The sequence below is a fragment of the Pristis pectinata genome, chromosome 2 (genome assembly GCF_009764475.1).
Source record: "Pristis pectinata isolate sPriPec2 chromosome 2, sPriPec2.1.pri, whole genome shotgun sequence".
NCBI classification, from domain to species: domain Eukaryota; kingdom Metazoa; phylum Chordata; class Chondrichthyes; order Rhinopristiformes; family Pristidae; genus Pristis; species Pristis pectinata.
Window position 1 is genome coordinate 103,433,485 of NC_067406.1, and position 20,237 is coordinate 103,453,721.

At 37.6% G+C, this 20,237-nt stretch overlaps 1 protein-coding gene across 2 annotated transcripts; it reads left to right on the top strand.

Annotated features, from left to right (window-relative positions):
* The first annotated feature begins 103 nt into the window (after positions 1–103).
* On the top strand, positions 104–13,400 carry rrh (retinal pigment epithelium-derived rhodopsin homolog). 2 transcript variants are annotated; one of them, XM_052010429.1, is made up of 7 exons: positions 104–2,577; positions 3,275–3,465; positions 6,023–6,122; positions 7,255–7,408; positions 12,182–12,350; positions 12,936–13,114; positions 13,199–13,400. In XM_052010429.1, exons 1-7 carry the CDS (start codon positions 2,460–2,462, stop codon positions 13,302–13,304), a joined length of 1,017 nt encoding a protein of 338 aa, XP_051866389.1. In that variant the 5' UTR covers positions 104–2,459; the 3' UTR covers positions 13,305–13,400. The 2 variants fall into 2 exon arrangements, with proteins under 2 accessions (XP_051866389.1, XP_051866390.1); XM_052010430.1 differs by having other exon boundaries at positions 3,275–3,387.
* The last annotated feature ends 6,837 nt before the right edge of the window (positions 13,401–20,237 follow it).

Sequence of the window (20,237 nt, forward strand, 5' to 3'; positions counted from 1 at the left end):
TTTACCTGGGAGCCCACTGACTGAGACCACGTGCAAGTAGTTTTAGCACGAAAATAATCATTGGGATGGTATTTACATAAAATAAGTTGCTCACCACGTGGAGCTTCTGCCTCACAGCTCCAACAAACTGGGTTCAATCCTGGCATCCAGTGCCGCCTTTGTGGAGTTTTCCCTGTGGCCATGTGGATTTTCCCTGGGGTGCTCTGGTTTCCTCCCATCCCAAATGCATGCAATTTGGTAGGTTAGTTGGCCACTGTAAATTGGCCTTACTGTGTTGGTTGGTGCCAGAATTTGGAGGTAGTTGATGGGACTATGGGGAGAATAGGATATATTGAAAGCAATTAGAGGGGAATAGGGTTGCTGTGTGCTAGCTTAGACTCATTGGGCTGACTGGCCTCCTCTTATTGTAACACAATGTGAATGATAAGTTCACCCTGTCATTGAGCAGTAAGTTTTCAAATGTTTCAATCCAGGGGAGCAGGGAGGATCCCTGGCACAATATCAATAGTCTAGGATCTTTTCAAAATAAATTTTCAGCCACTCAAATGGAAACATTACAAAAAATGTTTTGGTAAAAATTTGCATATTGACATGGCAACCAGTCCCTAGTTTAAAATTTCTCTCAATCCTATGATTGGATCAAATGGCCAAAGAAGAAATTGCTTTTTTGATTTGCAGGAGCTGTGCCTGGATGATTTTTAATGGCCTCTGAATTTGGGCAAAAATTAGACTAGCAGACCATTTGAAAACCTATGATTGTAATGGTTAACCACATTTTAAAACTTAGGCAGTTGATGGAATTCTTTTTTTTAAAAAGAAAATGAACAAAAAGTGATTTTGTGTTTCCCACTGTTTGATCCATGATTGACTTTGCAGTTACATATCCCCATTATTTTTCTACATCTTTGCCTAAAAAGTCTAATTAAGGTTTGGGTATTTTGCTCAGAAGAGAAAGCCGCTCGCCCATCTGGTAAGTGCATTGGCTGCCAGATGTGTGTCATTACCCTTTAAGCTTCTAAATTAGTAGAGCATCATTGGCAGAAATGATTTAAGTTTTAAAAAAAAGTTAAATGAAAGCTAACAAGACTATAAGTAGCCTAATGCTATATAATAATGGTAAATCAAGATTCCAAACAACTATGGGCCAAATGAAACATTTCCGGTATTTGACTTAATTTTTGTCTTTTTTTGATGTATCCTTTTCTGTTGTGAAAGACTAATTAATCTAACATTTCTTGGGAATTGATCCAGACCCTACCTTCTCTCCTTACCCTACTCCCTTTCTAAACTGATGTTTAGTTGAACAGAATGTTTTTGACCCAGAAAAGCATAATTTTCTGGATCTTTGAACATACTGCATTCAAACTTAAATGACAGGTTCAGGTGGCATATGATTAAATCACATGGTAACTGCTCTTTTAAGATTGAATTATTTTGGTTTACAGCCTGCAACTGCTTTAAATTCAAACTTATTAAAGTGTTTGTTAGTTATGCCACCATTCTTAATGGTTATGAATAATTTAAATACCCACACATATGAAAACGTCTTTAATTGACTACTTTTGAAATCAAAAATGCAGTTCTTTGACATTAACATGTAAAGTCTGCAAAATTCAGAATTTTGTCAAAAATGGAAAAAGCTGGAAATATGCAGTATCTGGAGAGAAACAGTGTACTGTTTCTGGTCAATTGCTGTTTATCAGGTTGTGTAATCTTGGACAATTCTGCAAAAGCTAATGTTGGAAAAAAGCAGCAGCGTGATTATTTGCTTGACAATTTGCAGCTTTGCAATTTTTTTTACCCTTGCATGTCTAAGGTTCTCAGTCTGTTAGTGTGAGCTGTCATGTCCAGATTGGGGTGTGTTTGTATCCTAAAAACTGTTTATGCTTGTTTAATGAACTCTAGCCTCCAATTTTCCACAAAGAACTCTGTAATGTAATGAATAGTTATTTTGTAGAGAAGGTAGATTAAACTTGCAGGATGTGTTTCTGTTTCCTTGAACATGGATATGGACATAACATGCAGAAAGATATTCAGGGTGCCAATAATGAACTTTGCTTTAATGTAGGTTTGTCACTTCTACATATAATGCTTGTGTAAGCATTTGCTAGTTTGGAATGTACGTAGCTGAAACCTGTTTGTATCAGAATGGTGCTTAAAGTACAATTTATTTATTGTAAGCAGGGAAAAACAGCATGTGACTTACCATAAACCCTGTTTGAGTAATCCTGTGCTCTGTAAAGTACCAGATTTGTGGTACTCTTTGTTCAAGTAACTAGGGAGTTTGTGTTCCAGATTTTAAATCCTTTCACTGGTTGATCCGTTTAACCCTTCAGCAATCAGAATTACGGCAAACTATTGTATGAAGACGAGTCTTTGCCTCCAAATTTACAATTGAATAGATATAAACAAAATCTTTCAGACTCTATTTGAATCCTAAGGGGTTTCTAATTGCTGTAATGGAAGATCCTCTGGAAAACCCCATCAATTCCTCCACAGGTTCTACTGAAATGGAACCCAAATCTGTCTTTTCCCAGATGGAGCATAACATTGTTGCAGCATACTTGATAACAGCAGGTACTTGATTGTTATTGTTTAAAAGTAGCGATGGATAGTGAAGAAGACAGTGGGTATAAAGTATTTTGCATGCTTATGGTTAGAAAAGAGTAATGATTTTCTTTGGACCAGTAAGAATATTTTATTAGTCAAACTAATTCCTACATCAAATTAGATCATGCTGCAGCATAGAGACACAGATTTATGAAATGTTGAACTCGTAATTGAGTCAGTAAGTTGAAATTTATGGCAGAATATCAATATTGTTTGCCTGTTTCCATATTTGTAACTGGGGGCATAGATTTAAAGTAATTCTCCAAGAATGTGAGGGAAATTACAAAAGCTATTTTTCACCCAAGTAAGGGTAGGGGTCTGGCACTCACTGAAAGACTGATAAAGGAAGAACCCTCATTTCCCCCCCCCCCCCACCCCCTCCCAACCTCCCACCCCATCACAGTATAAACAATATTTGGATGAGTTCTTGAGCTGTGCCCTGCAAAGTTACGGATTCTAATACTGGATTGGATTATTTTTTGAGTGCATGGATATGGTGGGCCAAACATCTTCCTTCTATGTCTTAAATTTTGTGTAATTTTTATAATAAATGAAAGCTTAATGGTGTTACAAAAAGAACAGCAGTGTAGATCTTAAAAATGAATGTTAAATTTGATAACAATAGAAATATTAATGAGAAACTTGTCATTGTGCTTCGTTGCAGGAATATTAAGTCTGCTCAGCAACATAGTAGTATTAATTATGTTTGTTAAGTTCAAGGAGTTCCGCACAGCAACCAATGCAATCATTGTGAACCTGGCTTTCACTGACATTGGGGTGAGTGCCATTGGCTACCCCATGTCAGCTGCTTCAGACCTGCATGGTAGCTGGAAATTTGGTTATTTGGGATGTCAGGTCAGTTTGCGGACATTCTATTGTTAATGTTTGGTGGAGAAAAAAAAACATGCAGTACTTTGAAAATGTATTAATTTTCATTCATTATTATAGTTTCTTCACTGCCGAATTTTGTCGGCAATTCAGTTCCATATTTCTTCCCCTCTCCTCCTGAGTTTGTATGTTTTCTTTACCATAGTGAACCAGAAAAATGACTTTAATTGTTATTACTAAAGTGTCCTAATCCAAAATAAGGCATCTCAGTACATTGGACTGAAAAACATTTTTGTTTCAATCTGCAGCAAAGGGGTCTATATAATTTTACAAGTTTTAGAAACATTTGCCTTTGTTTATGGCATCGGAAGGACAAAGAATAATCTTTTTCCTACTGACTAGAATATATGCTTAAATACTAGTCGTTTAGAATATCGGTGAAAACACTTGTATTTAACAACTCAAGTGATCTTGTTTGAGTTGGGAACAATGAAATGTGCACCATTCGATTCAACAGCAGTTATGGGAGTTTCATGATTGGTATAACTAGTGGAGTGTACCAAGGATCAGACTTTAGCCTTCAGTTCATTAATATAAACAGTTAATAATTGGAGGAAGGGATAATATAAGGTACACAAAAGTAAGTAGGAGGGCATGTTGGGACTCTGCAGCTGGATATAATTAGGATAAGGTGGGCAAAAACTTTCCAGATAGACTTTAATGCAGGGATGTGGGAGATAATGCATTCAGTAAGAGAAATCTAGAGGCAGAGTATTATTTAAGTGGAGAAAGCCGACATATGAGTGCAGCACAAAAGGGTCTAGGTGTACTTGTGCACAAATAACAAAAGGTTACCAGGGAGATGTAGCAACTGGTTAGGAAAGCAAAAGGCATTTTAGCCTTTATTGCAAGAGGTTTGAAATTTAGAAATAGTGAAGTATTGTTACAGGTTACTGCTGAGGCTGCACTGAAGTACTGTGCATAGTATTTGCCCCCCTTAATTAAATAAAGGAAGTACTGTCCTTGGATGCAGTCCAGAAGAGATTCACAAGGCTAATTCCTGGGATGAGATGATTGTCCTGTCACAAGTGGCCAAAGAAGTAAAATCTACATCCTTTATAGTATAGAAGAATGAGGGGTGATTGTATTGAAACATTAGAACAGAGGGTATGACAGGGTAGATATTGAGATATTTCTGCTAGAGGGAGAATCTCAAACAAGCATGTAGTTACAAGATTAGAGGGCAGTCATTTGAAACTGTAGGACTTGCAGAGGCTGGTGAATCTCTGGAATTCTCTACATTGCAGGATTGTGGAGGGCAGCTCATTGGGGATATTTAAAGAGGAAGTTGATTTTTTTTTAATTGATGGCACAGAAGAGGAGATGAGACCTGGGCAGAATGATGCATGGACTCTGCTGAAATTTAGATGTTTTAGTTACGAGAGTTAGACTTGGAATCGGATTTGGTCATTTTTTTGCAGCACATTGTCTGACAAAAGATTAGATGTGGTGTATTTTAACAGTTATTCAAAATGGATAGTAAGAAAGTCTAGAAAGCCCGTCTTTAAAACACACAGAAATGCTAAGTATGAAGTTACAGGTAGTGAAGTAAGTTCCCATTCTAATCATTCACTATCCTAACTTTGATAGAATTTTCTATTTTCACATCATAATTGAAATGACATAAAAAATGCCATATCTGATATTCACAATCCTAGTGCTTAAGTACCATTTAAGGTAAAGTTTCATCACCATATCCCTAGGGCACTAAGGATGGGCTTGTCAGAGCTGCTGACATGCCTGGTACAAGAGCAAAGGTTTAGTTTTTGCTCGGCATTAAATGGACAAGAGATAAATTGCCCTATATGCATCTGATATTTTTACTTTAATTGATTTGAAAGTCAAGCTTGGGTGGTCAAACTGATTTTGTCCCTTTACTGGTTGAAGGTATGAATGAATAGTCGATGCTTTCTTTTATGATAGCTGATTTTTTTTAACCTCCGTGTTACTTTCCCACACTTAACTCAATCCCTTGATCTTTTGAACTCTGTCGTGAATGTATTGAGCAATTTAGTCTTCACTCCCCTCTTAGGTAGAAAAATGCCTCTGAGTGAGGGGGAAATAGTCTTCTCATGTTTATCCTGAAGGCTGACCCCTTATTTTAAATCTGTGACCCCAGGTCTTGGACTTCTCAGATTGGCAGTTGATGCATATTTTATCTTTGGGCACTAAAGTGAGAAGATTTGTCAAATTTTGTAAATCCACAGAATAATAATTTTACTACTGACGTCCTTCCACACAAGTACCATAAAAGTATTTAGAGTGTGCCTTGAGGGAATCTTTGACATGAAATATCATCTCTCATCACAAAACATTTTGTCTGCAATGGATTACTTAAGTTACTTCGACAGATCTCTCTGCTTTTTGAAGAGTGGTGCATTAATTTCTACCAGAAACCAGCTGTGCAGCCAGAGAAGAGCCATCTAAAGGACAGCACCTTACGCCCCGCAATCTTAAAGCAAGTGTTTCCGTCCAATAGGATGTTGTTCCTTTTTCTGTTTCAATTATGTTTGCTTTCTTTCAGGCATATGCAGCTCTAAATATCTTTTTTGGGATGGCAAGCATTGGATTGCTTACAGTGGTTGCTATTGACCGGTACTTGACCATTAGTAAGCCTGAACTAGGTAAAACCAATAGTCATAAGTTGATTATAGAATAATTAAGACAATTGTATTGCTCTGAATTCCTTAACATTTTCTTTATTTTAACTTTCATAGTTATTGAAGGTAAAAATACCAAAGTTTTCAGTTCATGTAGATCAAAATATGAATGGCCAGGGTCAACAGTTAAACATAGGAGGTACAATGCAGACTGTAAGTGGAGTCTTGGATGTTGTTTGCTTCTCCATCCACTTGTACCAATTTCTTCTCTCTTCTTGCATCTTTGGGTCAAACAAAAGTACTTTGTGCTGCATTGTCAATAGGAGACCTGCCTAGGCCTCTATCAGTGCAGCTTCTGTGCTTTGTGAGAGTGGCCCAGACTGAACACTCATGTTATTTTTCCGTCACTTCCTGTGGGGATCTACCTGTTTGCACTTGGGTGTCTTCCCCAGAAGTCACAGCTGAGATGAGAAACTTCCCACGTAGCAAAATGTAGGCACTGATATTTTCTCAGCTCTGAGCAGCTGAGTCCAAATAGTATTGTTATAGGACATTCCTAAGATTGTAATAGGACATTGCTCTTTGCAAAACTTTCTGGATTTCAGTTAATTACAGCCATCAGAGTGGTACTACAATCTTGTTTTTCATCACAATGAAATATAAAAGATATCATAAGGAAATAACTGTTGCAAGGCTTTTGCTCTCTGCACTTTTGTAATTGTGTAGGCTGCAATCACATAATCTCTGATAGGCAAATCATTTTCCAATCGCACATCAATATTATTTCATATCCATTAGTTACATTATTCTAATAACCCTTTGATTAATAACTGTGCAATATAGGGACAGACATCACTGACCCCTGTTTCTTGAGTACAATGGAGACCAAAGCATGGGCAAAAATTCTTAGTGAGCCAAGTGGTAAAATCTGCCTTCATAAACATATTGACTTTTTTTAACCATATCTAGTTTATAGTAATGCATATTTGTATCATACAGTATATCAATTTTGCAGCACCTTGCATCTGTAGCACAACCTTGCAGTTAGCTGGGGATAGCTTTTGCCATCCTACAATTTGCATTGTTTTGTGGATAAGTTGAATTTTGCATAGTTGTATAAATCTATTGTGGTCCATTTATCAATTATTTTCAACAGGAAGGAAGATGACTGGTGCTACCTACACAGCTCTCATCACAGTTGCCTGGGTGAATGGCCTCTTCTGGGCTCTCATGCCAGTGGTGGGATGGGCAAGCTATGGACCTGATCCAACAGGAGCCACATGTACCATTAACTGGAGAAACAATGACTCGTATGCTTTTTACATATTTGCTTTGCATATTTTTTTCTCTCCTCAAAAAAAAATTCCTTATTTCTAACTTTGAAAGTAAACACATTAAAACATTTTATGGGAAATATTGTCGTAGTGGAATGTTTTCAATTAATTCTATTTACATTTAATGTAATTTACTATTTTCCTTCTCACCTCGTGAAATATTTCGAGTATTCCACCATTCTTCTTTCCTGAGCCTTAACTGTGAGGTTCTTAACTATTGCAGCTTCATGGTAAAGCCTGATTCTATTACAGACAACATCCACTTATGTGACTATAATAGTGATCCTTCCCATTATGGCCAGAACAATGACCAGTTATTTTCTCTGCAGTGACCAATTATTTTCTCCTCATTAACAAAGTAAAGCACTTCCCAACTTGTATTCAGAATCAAAAGTGGGGCCAGCCTTCCCTGGTTAACTCCATAACTTGCCTGCACTCACAACTTTGAAAGGCGCATATTTGCTTCAGCACTGAAGATCGATCCATTGCCTGTAGTAATCATAATCATACTGAATTGGGATGTTGAGTGGCTGTTTAATGACATTGCCTTCTGTCTCAAAATAAACAAAATTCGTGTGGAAGCCATAGAAAGGGTGCAGAGGAGATTTACAAGGACGTTGCCTGGATTGGGGGAGCATGCCTTATGAAAACAAGTTGAGGGAACTCGGCCTTTTCTCCTTGGAGCGACGGAGGATGAGGGGGGACCTGAAAGAGGTGTATGGGATGATGAGAGGCATTGATCAGGAAGATAGAGGTTTTTCCCCAGGGCTGAAATGGTTGCCACAGGAGGACACAGGTTTAAGGTGCTGGGGAGTAGATACAGAGGAGATGTCAGGGGTGAGTTTTTTTTACTCGGGGTGATGGGTGTGTGGAATGGGCTGCAGGCAACGGTGGTGGAGGCGGATACGATAGGGTCTTTTAGGAGACTTTTGGATAGGTACCTGGAGCTGAGAAAGATAGAGGGCTATGGGTAAGCCTAGTAATTTCTAAGGTAGGGACATGTTTGGCACAGCTTTGTGGGCAGAAGGGCCTGAATTGTGCTGTAATTGTTCTATGTTCTAACCTACTTCACACAAGTCCTTTTAAGGACCATAAAGATTGGAGCCTTTCATTCCATTATCTTCTTGGAAACAAATTGGTGTTCAAGAGGTGAAAGGAGAGTGTGCTAGTTCATTTTTTCTTGTTTAATTTTGGTTCACTCCAGAATTAGGAAAAGCCTGACCATGATATTGTAAGACTGTATTACACAAGATTAAAAATCCACTATTGGGTTAATCATTTGTTTACTCAATTTAGTAAGTGCAAAAGGGAGTGAGGCTCCTAAAATAGAAGCTAAAGAAAATCCTTGCACTGATTCATACTCAAGATACACCCATCGAGGACATTGAATTACATCTAAATCTTGTGCCCAGAAAATTTTAAGTATCTAATATTAATTGCCCAATAATAAAATCTAAATTTAGGCAAAGCTATACCACCATCTTTTTTTTAATTTTTGTAAGTATTTCTTACTTAACCTTGGATTTTTATTCTGCCATATATATGAAAGAATTTTAGAATCAATAGAATCGAAAAAGGATTTCAGTATGAAAGTTGGAACCGCCTGAAATAAATACAAAAATTTTAGTAAAATATTCATCTTAACCGCGTTAGTTCGACCAATCAATGTTAGAGACAATGGGGACCATTTAGTAAACAATTGTTTAACATGATCAATTAAAGGTAAAAAGTTAACTTTGAATAAGTCCTTATGCTTCTTGGTAATTTTAACACCCAGATACGTAAACTAATCAGTCACTAATCTAAATGGTAATTGCCTATAAATTGAGACTTGCATATTTAGTGGAAAAAGTTCACTCTTATCAAGATTTAATCTATAACCAGAGAAAACACTAAACTGAGCAAGCAATGATAATGCTGCAGGGATAGATTTCTCTAGGTTAGAGATATAGAGTAACAGGTCATCTGCATATAGTGATATGGATCCCCTTTCCACGAGTAATACCAAATATGTTAGAAGAGTCCCGAAGGGCAATTGCCAAGGGTTCCAAGGCAATGTCAAATAATAAAGGACTCAAAGGACAACCCTGCCTAGTGCCTCAAAAAAGCCTAAAAAAGGGGATCTTTGATTATTAGTAAGTATTGAAGCCATAGGTATATGATAAATCAATTTAATCGCGGATATAAAATTTGGACTAAAATTTCTCAAGTGTGTTAAATAAATATTCCCATTCAACTCTATCAAACGCCTTATCGGCATCTAGCGAGATAACACGTTCTGGGATTGTAGATGAAGGAGTATATACAATATTCATTCACCTAATATTAAAATACAAATAACGATTCGTAACAAATCCTGTCTGGTCATCAGAAATAATTTGTGGGAGTACCTTTTCTAGTCTTAGAAGCCAAAATTTTGGAATCCACATTCAATAAAGAAATGGGTCTGTAAGATGCACATTCAGTAGGATCTTTATCCTTTTTCAAAATTATAGAGATAGTTGCTTCATAAAAAGATTGTGGTAATTTACCTACTAATAGGGCATCTTTAAAAATTTTACCTAACCAGGGAGAGAGAAGATCAGAAAAGGATTTTAAAAATTCAACTGTATACCCAATAGTTAAACATACAATACAAATATGGTTTCAATTTTGTAAATTTTTTGAATTGAATAAATTCATTTTATCAAGTCCTATTCAATCTAATTTTTTCTTTCAACCGTCTAGAATTGACTTAGCTTTTTCTTTATGGAAAATGAAAGGAATAACATGTTTCGTGATTTATTCATTGATAACTGTTTCATGTCTTTTGAACAGTTGTCTAATAAATACAATTTGCCTAGATCACATTTTTTCGATATTAACAGATTAGAAACTTTTTAAAAGTCACTTTACCTTCTTTTCTGATACTATATAAAACTGAAATTACGGGAAAAATCTTAGGTTTTAATCCTTATCAGAAGGGCTTGATAGCAATAATGTATGACCTGATTATGAAAATATGTCTAGAGACACTTGATAAAATTAAGAATGAATGGGAAAGAGAACTCCAGATACTCTTACCTACAGAGACATGGAAGAAAATTCTCCAGTTAGTTAATACTTCCTCAATGTGTGCTAGACACTCTTTGATACGGCTTAAGGTGGTCCACAGGACCCATATGTCGAAGGACAAGTTAACCCATTTTTATCACCATATAAACCCTATACGTGACAGATGTAATTCAGAGGTGGCTTCCCTGACAGATATGTTTTGGTCCTGTCCTCTTTTGGAAAAATATTGGAAAGACATTTTTAGTATTATTTCAACTGTATTGAATATTGATTTACAACCCCTCCTATTACTGCAATTTTTGGGTTACCATTGATGGATTCTGGCCACTTATCCACTTCTGCTTGTTGTATGATTGCTTTTGTTACATTAATAGCCAAGAGATCCATTCTACTTAAATGGAAGGACCCTATACCCCCTACTACATTTCAATGGTTTTCTCAAGCTATAAGATGTTTAAACTTAGAAAAAATTAGGAGTGGTGCTGTTGATCCTTCGCTTAAATTTGAGGAAGTTTGGAATCCATTTATTCAATATTTCCATACGATATGAACAGACCTTTTTCGAATCCCCTTCAATAACCTTTGAATATAGAGGAGCAGAGCTGGTTACATAAGAATGTGTTTTTTTTAATCGAAGAAATATCAGTCCAGTTTTTTTTTTCTTTGAAGTTTTTGGTTTGCTTTTGTTTAATTTTTTTTTGATTTGGGGGTTTTCTCTTCATAAAATTAAATTTCTTTTCAATGATTTTTTTCCCCATCATGTACACTTAGCAAGAGTGCGGGAGATCTAGATTATATATTTTACTTCCTGTAAGTATAAATATTAACTGTCATTGTTATCCCGATCTCTTTGTATCATATGTATAATTATTAATATTATGTACATCAATTTGAGTTAATTTGAAATTCAATAAAAAGATTGAGAAAGAAAGAAAAACTCTACAATAAAATGTTAAGACTACCATTAAAATAGCAGTAAACATACTCAGTATTTGTTTTCTAATCTTACCATTACTGTCCATTACTAGTTTTAGTTAGGTGACTGGGCGGATTCCACCCTGGAGCTCAGATGATTTTATGCCAGAACCAGTTATGATTGAAAAATACAAAGCAGTTGTCACCTGCAGGCTTGATTTATGCTTTTAAGATATCTAGCTTAAACAAATTGTACTGTGGAGTTAAATTTAATGATCATTTGCCCTTATGATGCTATGGATCTGCGATCTTTCGCATATCTTGTTTAGAATACAAGCAGGTAGTAAGGTACAAATGTTCTCCACTCTCTCTGCTTGGCATGCGGAATGCTTATTGCTATTTTAGTTACAGGTGAAGTCAATCGTACATGCAGAAATTGTTACATTTACCCATTCTTTATCTTAGGAAAGTAAAATGCATGTATGTGAAGGCCAGGGTGTAAGTGTTATTTTTAACTGTGTGTTTATGTGTGTGTTATTTATTTATATATATATTTTTTTCATGTTTATTCTTGGCCCTGGCTTTCCCGTTACATTCGAGTTAATCTGTTTTACAATCTGGAGTTGGAATGGATCCAAACCAATATACTGATATGGACTTTGCATTATTCAGTTTACAAAACAAGGCATAACTGACTACAAATAAATTATTCAGGGTATCATCGCAACATCAGCCAATCATTGTGAATTGATTTTATTTATTGCCTGGCTTTATTCCTAGGCTATTTGTTTCCTATACTATGACTGTAATTGCAGTTAATTTTGTGGTGCCACTATCGATCATGTTCTTCTGTTACTACAATGTGTCAAAGACAATGAAACGACTTACACAACACAATGGCCTGGAAAATGTAACCTTGGATTGGTCTGATCAACTAGACGTTACAAAGGTAGGAAATTTATTTCACAACATAATTACAACATCCTAGAGGAAAAAAATGGATATTTAAGTTTTTGTTCAGTTATACTCTTGTCGCCTTCAAATATCCCATGGTCATATCCTTAATTCTACCTTCGCCTCTCTCCTGACAGCTTGTTTGAGCTTTGTTCCAGTCACATGCCTTCAAATATCCCATGGTCATATCCTTAATTCTACCTTCGCCTCTCTCCTGACAGCTTGTTTGAGCTTTGTTCCAGTCACATGCCCATCCATATACAATGCAAAACCCTGGTATGATTTCAGCCATGGCATGCTGTCTTGTGTACTTTATGATGTTCAGATCAATGAACCACTCCATTCTCCTTCACTCTTTTCCTCTGCAATCCTCTTGCCTGACCTTACCTTCTCATGGTTCAAGTTTTTGGTGTCCCAGCACAGTATATAGCCAAAAGCTCTCCTTCTATACAGGTGCATCTTAGTCTGCCCACGTTTTTACTTATTATCAAGACAGTTTATATTCTAGGGTTCCACAGTGGCAGAAGAAAAATTATGAATTTAAATGATGCACGTATAACTTTATGTTCTCATCTTCCAGATGTCTGTCGTGATGATTATCATGTTCCTTGTGGCTTGGTCTCCTTACTCTATTGTCTGCTTATGGTCGTCCTTTGGAAATCCAAAACTCATCCCACCTGCAATGGCGATTATTGCTCCACTTTTTGCCAAGTCTTCCACTTTCTACAATCCCTGCATTTACGTCATTGCAAATAAGAAGTAAGAGTCTACTTGCTCGCAGATAGAGGCTTTTATGCACAGTACTTGTACATTAATATATTAATGTACGTTTCTCCTTTTCAGATTTCGAAGAGCCATCATTGCAATGATACGCTGTCAGACTCAACAGGATTTAACCATCAGTCACACTTTACCAATGACCACTTCCCGAATTCCTTTAGCAGAATGAAACCCTTTACATTTAAATATGCTCCAAAATGTGCGCCATTGTGCTGTGATATATAGTTCCACCATCCTCCTCCTCATCTGTTAGACTTTTATTTTATCTTCTAGTGTTGTTAATGTTACTTTAGATCTTTTTATTTTAAACTGAATTTTAGTATATTGCAAAAACATTACAGGATGTAATTTTTGCACATCCCTCAAAATGTTAAAGACCTTTATATAATGCCCTCCACCTCCTTGTAGGTTTACAAGACAGTGTAGAAAATCTTGCACAATCCACTCTTCTAAATCTTTTCTGCATTATAGACCCCTCTAAATTATTTCCAATAAATTTATATGTTTATGTCCTCGTCATGGCCAAAATTGAAAAGAAAATTACCATCACTCTTGAATCATAGTTTCAATGTTGGCACTTCTCACCATTTTGTCTTAGAAATATCATTGCAGCTTAATGCAGTTATTAGAGCAGTTTCCTTGCCCTCAATCACTCTCCTATATACATTTTCGAGGTTCAAAACCTTTGCATCAGTTACTTGATTCTGACACGCTTGAAGGTATTTCATTTATTTTTACGGCGACAGCTTGTGTATTTTCCTTTCTTAGCCTTTCATCAACTTTTTGGCTTTCCAAATCCACCTGGCCTTGTTGATTTCATCATTTTGCTCCTTTCTTCAACATGTTAACATTTCTACACTTCTTCCTGATATCTTCTAAAACTTCCTTAGTTATCTCTGCTGGCCATGAATTTCCTCAGCACTGCTGAACTGTGTTAAAGGACCACTGAGTGTGTATCAAAAATTGTGTTGGTCACGGTCATGGGCCTGCCTCTTGGGAATTCAGTAAGATCCAAGATGTGGGACTGGCCTTGCGTGAGGGAAGTACATTCAATATTGGTGCAGTGCATGAAGGAAAGAACCAACCTCAAGTTTTTGTTATATCTTTCTGTGCAGGAAAACTTTTGCTTTATGTGCTGTACTACTGCAGAGCACATGAAGGGAATTGGAAACATGGATGCTCATTTGGAAAGAGATCCACAAATGGATTCCTCTTGTGGATTGGAAGTGGTGTTGGGGTGAATGTTGTCTGCTAGTTATCAGTGGTGGGGGAAGAAAGGCTGCAGTGTCCAGTCAGGTTGGGATTATGAGTGTTTGGCCAGTCATAAGGGGTAAAGAGGTGATTGAAGGGCAGGAGGGTCTCGTTGGCTGATTGGTGAGTGGCATGTTCGAGAAATCAAGATTTTGGGTGTGTGTGGGCTTAGCACCATGGGAGAAGTGAGGTTGTGGGCTTGATGGAGCCAGTAAGTTAGCTAATGCCAAGATCAAATTAACCATAAACCATTAAATGGTCGAGCAAGTTCAGTGCAATATGACCTACTCCCCCTCCTGTCATGTAAGCAAATAACGTAAAGGAGTCTGGGAGCAGCATACATATAGTCCCCACTACTTTCATGCTGTGAAATCTTGCTTCTGCAGGAGTGGTCTGTGGACCACTGAAAAGAGAATGAGAATCCCAGAATAATGCCCAGGATGGTTGGGTGGCAAAACCCATGTGCAAGGGTTCTTAATGCATTACTTGTCAGATGTATGGGGACCTGGAACACCAATCACAGACTTCGTAATCCAATTCCCATGCAATATTTTACTCTTTAATTTCTTTATTTAATTTTCTAAAGATAACTTAGTTTTGCATCTTAAAGGAACGTTTTCCTCCACATCCTTGTTGGTAAATAGTTTCTCCCATTTCACACTTTCATAGGAGTGTGGCTTATGTGAGCAGAATTTCATCTTCTGAAATGAATGGAACCAAATTTCAGAAGAAGAGTTTGTTGCACATTTATTACACTTGGCAAAGTATAGCTTTCGGCCCCTTGATCTTTTCATGTCTAGTAATGCTTAAGATCCTTCTTGTTCACCTTCAAAACAAATAGATATCAGCAGGAAATTTTATATTATGCTCTCACTTATACAAATTCATTTATAAATATGATTATAAACACACTATCTGTCTGTGGTTGCTCACTCTGGCCCTGATATCTGCCATTCTAAGAATTCACACATTTGACTTTATAACCATGATGCCAACTATCTCCAATTCTCTCCTGTTGATCATAGAAGGGTTAATGTTGAGGCCACAGTATAGTAGCACAAGGCCAATGATCCACTAGCAGATGATTGACCGTTAATTGACAGGTTCAGTTCTATTTTAAATTAAAAATCTCAGATAAAAATCACATGTTTTGTGCTACTTGCTCTTGACTTCCCACCTGAACTTAATTCCTTTAAAATCCTCCACCTGTGCTTCTGCAGACTTTTCGACTCTCAAAATTAGTTCATATAGCATGTAGCATCTTCCATTCATCATCTCTAATCTGAAAGTAATGACATTAGAATTCCAGGTGCATTTGTATAGTCAGCATTGCAATGTGCCCATCATAAATGAATGCTTTATGGAGCTTTTCATTGTTAAGACATACTAAAATATGTATATACACTCTGAGTATATAGATTATCATTAAGAAAAACTGAAATTAAATTCAGACTTCTAACGATCAGGACATCAAATAACGTGGAGTATAGTGTTCACTGATCCATTTGTATTTTATTTTGTGAGAAATTGTGTTGCAGCAAATCCAAGGTAATGTCAATTGTAGTCATTAAAGGCAATCCTAAACAAATCGCAAGAGACTCCATGATCTTTATCAATGCATCAGTTTGACCCAAGGAAGAAAAAAGTGATCTAGTGTCTTTACAGGAGCCAGGGTGGAATTGCCAAGTTACTTTGAAAGCTTTCATCACTGCGCATTACATCCATCTTGTGCAGTACATTATTGTTTTACTTTTAGACATAGAATCTGTAATGCTTTCAAACACCTTTCACATCATGAATAATGTAGACAAATTGTAGACTTTCTGGAGACTGAAACATGAGCAGACTTTTGTACTGATTGATTCTACAAAACTAAAATACTGCTGATGATGGAGAGTCAGAATAAAACAGCAACTCTTGGAAATACTCAACAAGTTGTGATGAAAGATAATTAACCCAAAATGTTAACTCTCTTTCCCTATCCCAGGATACCGCCTAACCTGTAGAGCATTTCTAGTTTTTGTTTTATTATTGCTTATGCTCGGGTTTAAAAGAGAAGAGGGAGAAGATGCTAGTGCGAACTTACTATGTTGTACGTACTAACAGTCACTCAATCCACTGGCAACCCCGGTCTCTATGATAGTCTAATCTGCAGGCATTAGTGCTCAGGAAGGATTAGTGAAGGTGTTGGATGGGGGTGAGTTAATCTTGCTGGATGTTGGGTAACTTGCACGTCTCTGTAATTGTGTAAGCCATGGATAATTTGATACACTTTCCTTTCAGAATCAGAAGGTGTTAGGTTCAATTGTCACAAGCACAAAACTATGGACTAACATTGTGGAACTACATTGGTGGATGTGCTGAATTTCTATGAGATGTTAAAACAAGAAAACCTAAAAGATGATACTATTTTCAAGAGAGTGGTCAATTGTCTCCAACTTCACTCTCCCCTCCCCCACCTCTCTCTATCTGCCCCTCCTTGTGTTAGCCCCTCTGCCTCCATTTACCTGCCTCTGTCTCCCAACTCCACCCCTCCCATCTCCTACATGGCTTGACCTGCCCGTCATCCTTCACCCCTCCTCAGACCACCAATCACCTCAGGCTCCTGTCTCACCACTCTCAGTGTGATTCACTGTTTTGACCCGAAACATCGATGAGTCCTTCCCCCCCCCCTCCCCCAACAGATGCTGCTCGACCTGCTGAGTTGCCCCAGCATATTGTTTCATAATCAGGTTGCTCTGTGTGGGCATTGTGTATAAATTGGCTGCCCTGTTTCCCCTGCATAATCACTTCATTAGGTATAAAGTGCTTTGGGATGTGCTGAAAGCAGAGAAGGCACAATGTAACTGCTATCTCCTTTTCAAAGGCCGTTGTGGTTGAATTCATAATTGTTTCACCAGCAGGGGCCAGCACAGAGACGTACACTGAAATTAGGGAGGGGATTTTTTTAATTAAACCATACAATAGTTTTGATGATTTTCCAGTGAGATTACATGTAATCTTAACGTATAAACTCTATTTTCCTGGGTGTATGCTTGTAAGGGAGCTGACCTTGTCCATTTGCATTCAATAAAAGAACAGAAAAGATGTGTATTCAGCCTTTTTCAATCTATTGACCCACACCCTCTCCACCCTCAAATTTTCTGGCAATATAATGACAACTTAAAGGTATGTGTCATTAATAATGCTTAAAAATAAATGCTCAGCAATTAGTGGTTAGGAAGTGATAGTTGCAAATTGCTGGATGATTTGTGACAACTCTGCCATGTGCCGCCCAGAAACTAAAGTACACTGCTAACCTCCTGATAAGTGTCAGGAAGTTGTGGTATTTGTCAGTAAAAGTGAATTAAATTCTTCGTAGAAAGGGCATTGGGTCCCTTTTTATTTATAATTAAATGATAATTGCACAAGCTGCATTAAGAATGCAAGATAAAGTGATTTTCTTAATTGATTAAATTGATTTGTTGTTGCAATTCCTTTCCCTCTACAGCCCACCTCCCTCCAATTAATCTGCAAGTAGCTCGCAGCCACTATGCTGACTCCACAACGAACATGTGAATTATAAAAATGAATAATGGTACAAAAAATGTTCTTATTCACATGCCGATACTTCATGCTGTTTGGGGAAAAAAAAACACGTTCCTGTATGTAATTCAGTGATGAATATCCTTTACATGATTTTCAAGCTGATACTTCAGAGCTAATCATTCCTTAAGTGTTATTGATTAAAATGAAAGACTCAACACACACAAAATGCTGAGGAACTCATTAGGTCAGGCAGCATCTATGAAGGGAAATAAAACAGTCGATGTTTCGGGTCGAGACCCTTCATCAGGAGCGATGAAGGGTATCGACCTGAAACATTGACTGTTTATTCCCTCAATAGATGCTGCCTGACCTGCTGAGTTCCTCCAGCATTTTGTGTGTGTTGCTGCAGATTCCAACACCTGCAGAATCTCTTGTGTCTCCATAAAATGAAAGACTATTGGTTTAGTCATCCCAGATCCCCAATTCCAATTAGTTTGCACCTCCAGTGGTTTTACTGACTTTTGGGGAGAAAAATGGTGAATTGTGTGAATCCTGCTGCTTCTGGGTCAAAGTTACTTTGATTCGAAGCATTCTTTTGCATAAACTGGGAAATCTTCCTTGATAGCATGCCTATGGCACAGGTACATTTGTTCTGCCAGTGAAGGGGGCTGAATTACAGAGGCTGGCACCTCTTAATTATCATTGCTCAACCACTTGGAGTAAAATGTGCTGATAGCATGGTTGGAAAGGAGAAACTTCACTGTATAGTTGTACTTAAGATGAGAAGATTTGTTTCTCCCTAGGATAAGTGCCTAGAGCTGCTCAATTTGTTTAAATAAAGGCCTGGATTTTCCTCAGAGATGTTACCGCTCCACTGCCGATTGGTCACCTAGGTCTGATGTTTGGCAGCAACCAATGTCGGAAAAGGTGAAATCCAGCAAGAAGATAGAGTCACACAGCATTGGAAACAGCCCCACTAGTCCAACTAGTCCATGCCTACCATGATTCCCAATTAAGCCAGTCCCATTTGCTTGTGTTTGGCCCATATCCCTCTAAACCTCTCCTATCCATGTGCCTTTTATATGTTGTCAATGTACCTGCCTCAACCACTTCTGGCAGCTCATTCCATGTACTGACCACCTTCTGGGGGAAAAGGTTGCCCCTCAGGTTCCTATTAAATCTCTCCCCTCTCACCCTAACCCCACATCCTCTAGTTCTTGATTCCCCAACCCTGGGAAGAAGATTGTATGCATTCACCCTATGTCCCTTGTGATTTTATGCACCTCTGTAAGATCATCCCTCATTCTCCTACGCTCCAATGAATAAAGTCCAAGCCTGCTCACTCTCCCTCTATAACTCAGTCCCTCGACTGGCTGGATCATATGAAATGGATGAACCAATGAGCTGTGTTATTGAGTAGCCCTAGACTTGCACTTCTAAGAATTTAATTTTATAACATATAATTTAATGACAAAATGTTCAGGCATTTTGTTATCGTGAGAAGCACACATTCCAGACCTTTAGTCTGTAGAGCTCACACTTATCCCCAAGATCACAAGCCCAAGTATAATCTTGGTTAGTTCTGTGGAAAACTGATTAAAATACTTAATTTTTTTTGTGAAATCTGAAGTACATCTTTTCGCTTCTCAGCATGGTAAAGAAAGTGCCCTGTGTTTGATTATCGGACAAATCAGAGACCCATTTTCAATTCCTACTCTATCTGAGTTATTCAATTACAGTTGGGTCAATATCATGGGTGTAACTGATACAAGGCTGAGGAGGAGAGCAATCTGCCCGAGATTCTCATGTGATTCACTAACAGTGGAGTTCCAATATGGACTTTAATACTCAAATAAAAAACACCCAATAAGTGGAAAATTCAGAGCGATTTTGACATCCTTGGGATTGCACCCATCGCAATTCAACATCTACAGAAGAACAGGGAAGAGCACTGGAAAGGAACGGCAAAATTTATTTATTGTCAAATTCATTCATTACTGATTTTGATGCCATTATTTTGCAATCTAGTAGTGTCACTACTGGTCCCATATGAGACACGTATCAGAGAAAGCTGTCAGTGGTCTTTATTCTTTCTGACTCTCAGGCTAAATAATAAAAGTTCTTTTATTCATTTTAAAAATAATTATGCTCTTCATTTAATTCATGTACCTCTTGATGAGAAGTGTAATGAAATCCTTGCGCCTGGTTCCTTTATTATGCAGCACAGCAGTTAGTGCTGCTCCTCACAGCTCCAGGGACACATGTTTGATCTTGCAGTTGGGTGCTGCTTTTGTGAATTCTCTCCATGAACACAAGGATTTCT

Coding starts and splice junctions, on each gene's coding strand:
- rrh (XM_052010429.1), top strand. CDS start 2,460: ATGGAAGATCCTCTGGAAAACCCCATCAATTCCTCCACAGGTTCTACT. Junction 2,578..3,274: donor AGCATACTTGATAACAGCAG/GTACTTGATTGT, acceptor GCTTCGTTGCAG/GAATATTAAGTCTGCTCAGC. Junction 6,123..7,254: donor CATTAGTAAGCCTGAACTAG/GTAAAACCAATA, acceptor TATTTTCAACAG/GAAGGAAGATGACTGGTGCT.